Source organism: Musa acuminata, chromosome BXJ2-2, assembly GCF_036884655.1.
Source record: "Musa acuminata AAA Group cultivar baxijiao chromosome BXJ2-2, Cavendish_Baxijiao_AAA, whole genome shotgun sequence".
Classification (NCBI taxonomy): Eukaryota; Viridiplantae; Streptophyta; class Magnoliopsida; order Zingiberales; family Musaceae; genus Musa; species Musa acuminata.
Window position 1 is genome coordinate 6238813 of NC_088339.1, and position 10097 is coordinate 6248909.

Sequence of the window (10097 nt, forward strand, 5' to 3'; positions counted from 1 at the left end):
AAATGTATTGCGTATGCTTGAAATATGACTAGTTTTATTAAATACATAAAAAATATCAAAAATGTATGATTGATTTCTATCGTAATGTGGCATGGATACTTGAAATTATTTATTCTTAAAATCATGCTTAATTTTATGATAAATGTCTATCAGTATGATGAGGTATCATATTTATCATGTTATTTACAATTGATATCATGCCTCGGAATGATGAATTGTCATCTTGCTAAATTTCATATTCGTATCATACTTGAAATTGATGATTGTCTATCATCATTGGACTTAAAAATGGATGTCATGCCTTGACATCATTTTTATTGATAAATACGTAGTATCGTATTTTGAATTGGTAAATCATGATAAGTATCATGATGTGCATGTTGATAAGTTTAAATGAATATAACTTATCAGTTTGATGCTTGAATTCAAAGGCCTTGAATTCAAGAGTGTCTTTTCTCATGTATAGCATATAGATAGGAGGAGTTAAGGTTAACTTCGTCATCAATTGATTGTCATCATAAAAAAGGGAGAGATTGTTGAATCTCGTATTTTGATGATGAAATCAATTGGTAAATTATTTGATCAAATCTATATGTTAAGAAAAGTGTGCAAGATTAAATACAATAGCAATCAAGGCATAAAGCAAAACAAAGTCAAGATCTAGATTTCATTGGGAGTTCGAGAGTTCGTCGTAAGTTCGGACGTTTGTCGAAAGTTTTGCCGGAATTGATCAAGAAGTCTAGGAGCTTACCAAAGAAGCTTATCGAAACTCACCAAGAAGATTGTTATGAAGTCTAGGAGCTTGCTGTGAGTCCATTGGAACATTGTCGAGAGATCATCGGAAGTTCGTCGGAAGATCGCTGGAAGAAACCTAGACTAACTGGACTTGATTTGCTTAGTGTATGTCTTAAGAATCATAGTTAGCATATAATTAGGGTTAGGTTTATGAGGTGACGTGGAGGTCTATCATCAAAGTTTTTCGCCCAATCAGCATCAGCAAAGGCATGAAGATGAAGCTGAGTGGTTTTGCGGAGAAAGAGACCATGATTAAGGGTCCCTTTAAGATATCGAAAAATTCATTTAACCGCAAACCTATGTATAGCAGAAGGCTGGTGCATGTATTGAGATAATTTATTGACTACAAATGAGATATCTGGATAGGTGAGAGCCAAGTACTATAAAGAGCCAAGTACTTGATGGTATTGAGTTAAGCCCGTGGTAGGGCTACCATCACATAATTTAAGTGATTCACTAGTAGAGAGAGGAGTAGCAACTTCTTTCACATCCTGCATATTTGTCTTTGATAATAAGTCTTGAATATACTTTCTCTATGAGAGGAGGAGACCTGAGGATGTAAATATTACTTCCATTCCCAGAAAGTAGCTTAAGGGTCCTAAATCTTTGAGGGAGAATCGATCAGCCAATTGCTTTAAAAATGTTTGAATCTCCAAGGGATCATTGCCTGTAACAATAATATCATCTATATATACTAGAAGATATATTGTATTTCAATGTTGTTGTTGTAGGAAGAAAGAGGTATCATACTTAGAGTTGATGAAGCCAATTGATATTAGAAACGATCCAAGTTCAGTATACTAAGCTTGAGGAGCTTGACGAAGTCCATAAATAGCTTTTTGTAATTTGCAAACATGTCTCGAATACTGATGATGAACAAAGCCAAGGGGTTGCTGCATAAAGACATCTTCAATTAAAGTCTCCTATAAAAAGGCATTGTTAACGTTCAGTTGTCGTAAGTGCTAACCTTCGGAGATGGCCAAACTTAGAATAAACCAAATTATTGTGAGTTTAACTATAGGACTAAAAGTCTCTGTGAAGTCAACTCCAAGTCATTGATGAAATCCTTTGGCTACTAATCATGCTTTATATCGAGCAACGGACCCGTCGGGGTTCCGCTTAATTCGGAAGACCCATTTACACCCGATGATGTTTTATATAGGATGAAAAGGTACTAGAGTCCATGTGGAGTTATGGAGAAGAGCATCATATTCTTCATACATGGCTTTACACCAGTGAGGAGATTTTTGGGCTTGAATAATTGTGGTGGGTTCACTGGTCTCGGGAGAGGATTTGGTGATAGCATGCAAGTCGAGAACCTGACGTGGTTTAAAGATACCACTTTCTGAGCGTGTTGTCATTGGATGTCTAGGAACTGGAAGTTGTGGTATTGGTGGAGAGGCATCGATAGGGGTCGGGATAGGCTGAGATATATTAGTGGTACTAGGTAAAGAAGGTTGTTGTGATTCTGAGGATATTATGTCAATAGTAGGGGAGGCTTGTGAAGAGGAAAGATGAGAAAGAATGGAGGGAGTGGGAAGCTATTGAACCAGGAGACTGGATGGTGTGAGAAGAGTTTCATTTGAGGGGATCGATAGTATACTCTAGTGATGTATATTTGTTGGAGTGGCCGGTATGGTAGGAGACTCGTGGTTTTGAAATGGAAAGGCAGACTCCACAAAAACAACATGACGTGAAATAAAGACTTTTTGAGTTTTTGGTTCATAGCATCGAAAGGCATTATGTTCAAGAGAATATCCTATTAAGATGCAAGGTTTAGATCTTGGCGCTATCTTATGTGGGGCATAGGGACGTAGCCACGGATAACATAAACAATCAAATATTTAGAGTTTTTGAAGGTTTGGGGATTTAGAAAATAGTTTTTCAAATGGAGACTGATATTGGAGAACTAGAGTAGGTAGACGATTAATAAGGTAGACGACAGTTTGAAAGGCTACAGGCCAAAAGGTTGATGGTATGGAGGCTTGATATAAAAGTGTGAGACTAGTTTCTACAATATGTCGATGTTTGCGTTCAGCAGAACCAACTAGTTGAGGAGTGTGTGGGGGTGACTTAAGGTGTTGTATATCACAGGTTGAGAGATAGGATGTGAGAGATTGATATTCACCCCCACCATCAGAGTAGACTATTTTAATTATAGACTGAAAGAAGTTTTCGACCAACTTTTTAAAGTTGGTAAAAATTGTTGAAACTTCTGACTTATGACGGAGAGGATAAATCCATGTGTACTTAGTAAAATAGTTTACAAAAATGACATAAAATCTAAACTTTTCAAAGGAAGTGACGGGAGGAGGACCCCAAACATCAGTATAAATAATTTCAAATGGTGTAGAACATGATATGGAAGAAGAACTAAAAGGGAGTCTATGACTTTTATTACTGAGACAAGCATCATAATAAAAGCTATTATTTATAGGAGTAGAAAGAGAATAACGAGAAAGTAGTTTATTTTGGATAGAGAGAGAGGGATAACCGAGACGACGATGCCACACATCGATTGGAGCTACCATTGAGGAGTAAACAGTGGGCTGTTTGAGTTGTAGAATGGACGGCCATTCATAAACATTGTCTTTACTCTGACCTTGGACCAAGGATACCCCCGTGTTCAAATCCTTGACAAGAAAAGAGTTAGGAAAGAATTCAATAGAGGTATTATTTTATTTGTAAAATTGAGAAACATAAATAAAATTGCGTTTAATGTGAGGTGCACACAAAATATCATCGAGTGTAAAAGTTATGGTAGGTGAATTAAGCATTGTGGAACCAATATGAGTAATAGGAAGTCCTTTACCGTCACTGATGATGATGTCGTCATGTCCACTATAGTTGTTGTGGATCGACAAGTTCTGTAGATCAGAGGTAATGTGGTGGGATGCACCAGAGTCCACGATCCAATTATAATCAGTAGTGTTTGTAGTAGTTGCAATATTTGCTTGAGGCCAATGTGATTGTGTAGGAAGTCGGGGTCGAGATCGATAGACCTTTGCAGAGTGACTGACTTTATCACATAATTAGCAAACAACTCTTCGTTGATTTGTGTGTTGAGGGCGCCAGGACTGCTGATGATTGAAGTAGCCACCTTGGTTATCGTGATTGAAATGTTGATAATGTGGATGAGGGGTTTGGTTGGAGCTCAAAGGTTCAGAAGGCATCTTGGTCGAACCTTTGTTGATAGTCTTGTTATACTGATAGCCCTTCCTCGTGGATTTTTGATTGACTTGAGCCGTGATGGATGATCCTAACAATTTGTCCTCACGCTTGAGACATATCTCAAAATCAGTCAGCTTGTCGTAGAGTTCTTCAAACGACATTGGTGAATCACGTGCCCGTATTACTGCTGCCAGTTCCTTGTACTCGTCTCCTAGGCCGTTGAGGATATAGACAGTAACTTCTTCATCACTGAGGGAATAACCTATCAAGGCCAAGTTATCGATAATAATCTTTATGTTGTGCAGATAATCAGTAACAGTACTTCCCTCTTGTTTTGTTTTCATAAGTCCGGATAGGAGACTAAGCATGTGAGTTCGTGAACGATTTGCCAAGGTGGTTTGTAACTTGCACCAGGCTACGACAGCAGTGTCACACAAAGATATGAGTGGGGCGAGGGATCCAACGACTGAAGCTTGAATTGCTTGAAGAATGAAATGATCCTAGCGTAACCATAGTTTGTGGTCCGGGTTTGATACTAGACTGGATGCTCCTAAGATGTTGATCATCACTGGTGGATACGGAAGAGAGCCATCGACATAGCCTAGAAGGTCATAGCCAAATAGAAGATTAGAAAATTGAGCACGCCAGGATGCGTAGTTGCCACCTTTGGATAATTTGAAAGGGATGAGGGTTGCTGCATTTATGGAGATAAGATTTGTATATGGAAAAGTACTATGATTCCCTATTAGAATAGTAAGTAGAGCAATAGAGGTAGATGATAAAGACATATGGAAGATATGGGGATCAAAAGAAAAATAAAAAGGAAGAAGTGTTGGTACTTCTGCAGTAAGAAGGCAGGAAGAATCAACAAGTTCTGCAGTAAAGAGGAAGAAAAATAAAAAGCAAGAAGTGTTGGTACTTTTCTACAGTAGGGAGGGAGGAAAATCAAAAAATTTCTATAGTAAGGAGTAACCAAGAGTGTGTGCTCCCTACGATGCAAAGTCACCATATGCGTTGATTGGGCCCCACAAATGCTTGGCGCTGCACTGTAGGCTTGGAACTTGGTACGGTCGCCGTGGTCGAGACTGGAAGCAGGGAAGTTGCCGTCGAACAACCGACTATGGGCGACGAGTGGGGGGGCAGATCCACCTAGGATCTGAAAAGGGGGGACTGCAGCATACGACGAGAAATTTAGCAATGGTGTGATGTCGAACAGCAAGAATTTTTCTCGACGTCGACTCGATAGGGGTGCTGCAATAGCAGCGATGGCTCCTCACAATTTCTGCTCTGATACCATGAAGAATTGAGAGAATAAAGAAAAACATATTTCAATTAATATCATATAAAGTCTATTTATATATGGTGAAAAATAAGATTTCTTTAACTGAACAGAGATAATGAGGTAATTCTTAAGTGCACAAAGAGTTACTCGCACACAAGGAGGTGTGTTCTCCTGCATGCGTAGCTTTATTCTAGCCATCCATTTTTTTCTGAGGCCTGAGTCCTACTTGAATTAGAATCTAATCAAGTGGTGTGCTGATATGAAGCTAACATCGATAAGTCGCCCTTTGCTTCTATGGTTGGGATTGGTGCTTTAGCAGTTGACATTTGACTTAGTTTAGTGAGCCATATCTTGCGTTAATGGCTGATATTGGTTTTGATCTAGACTCAGCAAAAGCGTCTTTGATCAGTTAGAGAACTTGATCTAAGCATAGGAATGGGTGTGTATGACACACTCGTGTGGGTTCTGATTTAATAGTATATTGGGTATGCAACCATCATATTTTATGAATATTTAGAATCTTTAATAATTGCTACATAATACGAAATGCCAATAGAATTATTGTTTCTGTGAACTGTATGACCAAATATTCTTTCAGATGTTTGTGAACATCGTACGGAGTGGAATTATTTTATATCACGCGAAACACACGCGTAAAAGAAGAAGACAACGCTAACTCCTGCAGGAAGCAATACCATCTCTCTCTCTCTCGTGATGCATATGGTTTGTGTGCCTCAAGTGCCTGAGTCGTCGTTGAAGACGGTTGGCTCCGGTGACCCTTGCTTATTGCTGCTCCTAGTCAGAACTGGTTGCCCATTGTTGTAGCTTGTTTCAGATGGATTGGCAAAGTGCACTTGACTCCACTCTGCAATACGGCGGCTTCGAAAGCAGTGTCTGCTGTCTTCAACCCAAGAAAACTGTGATTGTCCGCTCTGTTGCAGAGTCCATCCACTGTTGCTGCTGCCCGTCAGATTCTTCCTGGGTGAATCCTCGTGATACGGCGTGCTGTTCCCCTCCACCAAGGGATTCTGGGCCAGCCAGCCTTGCGCAGAAGACAACGGACGGCGGCGGTCATAGCAAGCTGCCGTTGCAGTTTGCATGACCGGCCCTGACACATTAGGTTTGCTGGTGTTATCCACAATCGATTCTAGCAGGTCATCAAATTCGTATCTTGCGTGGGGTGGCACGGCGGCGCTCAAGGGCAGCAGCGATTGCTGCACAGGCGTGGGGTCGTGTTCGTATCCTGCTTGCTGCCCCAGCGGCGTCGCAGCGAGAGATGCAGCGGCGAAACCGCCAGCCTCCTCCGCCTTGATCATGGTGTCACAGCTGGGATTAACACCATGCGTTGTGTCGGCATAGGCTTCCTCACTCTGCCACCCCGAGCTCAGTTCGTATTGATGTGTAGGCTGCCGCCCGATGCTGAAGATGCCCCTTCCCGACGGCTTGAAGTGGCACAAGATCACCTCCTTGTCCACACGCGTATGGGCCAAATGGCCGGAAAGCCTGTACTCGTACATGACCCACTTGGTGCCCGTGGTCCTCTTCTTGTTGCTTTGGCGATCGATCACATCTACGAAGAACTTGAAACCCATACGAGTCCCGATGACGCGACCCTCCTCGTCGGTGACACTCTTCCGTTCGATGCTCGCTCTCCAGTGGCCGAACCCGCCGACGATGCGGCTCAGCCTGCCGTTGGAAGCGTTGGACCGCTTCATCCTGGTGAAGTAGTAGAACTCGCCCTTCTCCGCAGCGTACTCGAACTCGTAGCTCAGCCACCATGGCTCTCGAGCATAGACGTCTGCTTCGGGGATGAGGTCGAGAGGGACGGGAGCGTCATTGGCCTTCTTGTGAAGGTACTCCACAATCAATATGCGATCCGTTGGTGTGAACTTGTATCCTCCGGAAGGCTCTTCGTAGATTTCTTCCGCCATTAACATACCTTGTGCTTACTTCTCTCCAAGCCGGTGAAGGGAACTTAGAGGGCACAATAGTATATATAAGAACTCTTTACGTTGTCTGATTCGGAATAGGAAACCATGATATCCGATTTGGAGTCTGAGAAAGGGGTCGTTAATTTTGACTGTGTTTCCTAATTCGAATTAGGAAACACAGTCATGAAATCGGATATTGTGTCGACGGAGGCCGCGTCGCCGCAGGCGATGTTGGCTGAGGTGTTTGCTGGAAGGCGGCGCACGGCGCTGCAGTGCCAGGGTGCTGGTCGCCGGTGAGGATTCTGCGTTGTTGGGCGGAGATGACGCCGTGGAAATAGCCGGTAGTCGGCCTCGTGAAATTTCTTCGGCGCGATTGGCCGAGTTGACCCAACCCAAATTTTGACCTTGAATTTGACCGCAATCTTGATCCTATTTTGTTCGATTGATTTAATTGATTGAACTGATTATCGGACTCAATTGGATGACACAATTCGTTAGGACCAATTCGGTATACCAATTCTGATCTGCCCAATCAATTATAGCTCCATCGACCCAATTTAGTGTATTATATAGAATAAAAAAAGTAAATTATAGATATTTTTATAATTTTCTTATATGATATGTGGCATATAGTTTTCTTACAGCATACAATAGTACTGCATGGGAAGTCATACAAATATTATTTTAAAATAATACGACAGCAAAAGAGCGTCAGAAGTTGAAAGTTGGTACGATTTTACAGCACTATTTAAAAAACATAGAATTTAAACTAACAAAATAATGTACTATGGGAAAAATTGTATGAAGGTTGTTTTATGAAAAAGCGTGATAGTGAAAAAAAATATCGAAAGTGGAAAGTTTATGATATATTATTGTGTCATTAAAAAACAAAATGTTCTAGCATAACACAATGATACAATATTAGAGAAGTCATATAATGTTGTTTTAGAAACAAACGTGACTATAAAAAATATTATCGAAAGTAAAAAATTCGTATGATTTTAATGCACCATTCAAAAATAATAATTTTTAACTTAAAAAATAATATGACACTATAAAAGTTGCATAAACGCTATTTCGCTAGAAAAACAAAATAGTGATCAAATTTAAAGGATATAAAAATTCGTGCAAAATTTATCACATTGTCTCAAAAACAAAAAAAAATTGTCTTAACATAATAATGAGGTACCAGAAAAGTTGTATGATCATTTTTTGTGGCACCAGAGAAATTATATGAATATTGTTTCAAAAAAAAATACAAAGCCAAAAAAAATTACCGAAAGCTGAAGGTCCACGTAATTTCGTTGTGCCAGTTCAAAAATACAAAACTTCATGTAAGCATTATCTTGGAAAATAAATGATAAAAAAATAATCAAAAGTGGAAATTTTGCATGATTTTATCACAATTATAAAATTTTGACTCAATACAACAATGTGACACTACAAAAGTCATATAAATATTGTTTCGTTGAAGAAAAAGTTCAAACACCATTTTTTGCAAAATAAAAAATGCGACATTGATATAATTTTTCGAAAGTGAAAATTTTGCATGGTCTCGCCACATCATTTATAAAATGGAAATTTTTTACTTAACATGGTAATGCGACCTAGAGAACTCATAGAACTATATTTCACTGAATAATATGTTAGCGAAAATATTTGTAAAGTTGGAATCATGCACGACTTTGCCACACTATTTCAAAAGCATAAAATTGTCTCTCAAGACAACAATGTGATACTACATAAATTGTCTCAACATATTTTGACAAAACTAACGTTACAATGATAAGATTTGTCGTAATCAGAAATTTGATATGATCTAATCGCATTATTTCAAAAAATACAAAATTTAACTTAACACAATAAATATTGCACTAGAGAAATCATATTAATGTTATTTTACTAAAAAATATGACAGTAAGATATTTTATCAAAAGAATGAAAAGTTTAGTATCTCATGCTATTAGAAAAAATATATATATAAATATAGATTATGGAACATTAGCTAACCAAGACAAAAGGTTAACGAGGATAATCATTTGATAGGAATGGATCTCAACGTTGTATTATCATAGTGCAATGCAGTCAATGTTAGGATCGAGTCGACAGTAAGAGGGGGGAGGTAAATTAGTGTAGCGGATAAAAACGTCGATTTGAAATTTTTTCATACGATAAAAATCGATCTTGAAAAATAACTTAAAATTGAATGCTTGTTCATAAGCATAGTGAAAGCAAAGTAAGGGGGAAGTGAAGCAATTGCAAAGTAAGTAAATGATAATAATAGAAATGCATACCGATTTATAATGGTTCGGTCATCGTGACCTACATCCACTCTCGATTCCTTTTCACTCGAAGTCATCAGCTTCCATTACCGATCTTCCTTCAATGGGCGAAGATCAACGATCCTTTTACACCCTTCTTCTCATTTTCATAGGTTTAGGAGACAACCTTTACACCCCCACTTACTCCTCTCTTAAACTGCACTAACACTTAGAGCTTTTAAAGGAGTTCTCATAAGATTACAATAGTATTTTTCTTCTTTTTTACTCTCAATTCTTGTATATCTTAACCAGGGATAAGAGGGGTAAATATAAGCCTGAAGTGGATTCAAACTTGGAACCTAAAAGTGTTTCATCCTAGGTTTCCCAGGTCTTGACGGTACCACCACTTGTGTTGGGTGATACCACCGCCCAGACTGACGGTACCACTACCTGACATAATCTTGAAGACTGTGCCATGATGATTCCATCTATTGGGTCACTGTTTGAGCCTTTCACTTACCCAAACTTGGGCCGAGTTGGCCCCTAATTGAGTTGGTATAATTATATTCTAAACCGACTTAATTAGACTCTAAACTAACTCGATATATATATAATCGATTATAAGTGAATCTTGTATTGTTTGACATGTCATTGGTT

At 39.2% G+C, this 10097-nt stretch overlaps 1 protein-coding gene across 1 annotated transcript; it reads right to left on the reverse strand.

The window, feature by feature from the left end:
* Nucleotides 1-5982: 5982 nt before the first annotated feature.
* LOC135604736 (NAC domain-containing protein 54-like) lies at nucleotides 5983-7179 on the reverse strand. Its single transcript, XM_065094390.1, has one exon. The coding sequence runs from the start codon at nucleotides 7177-7179 to the stop codon at nucleotides 5983-5985; it is 1197 nt and encodes a 398-aa protein (XP_064950462.1).
* Nucleotides 7180-10097: the final 2918 nt, after the last annotated feature.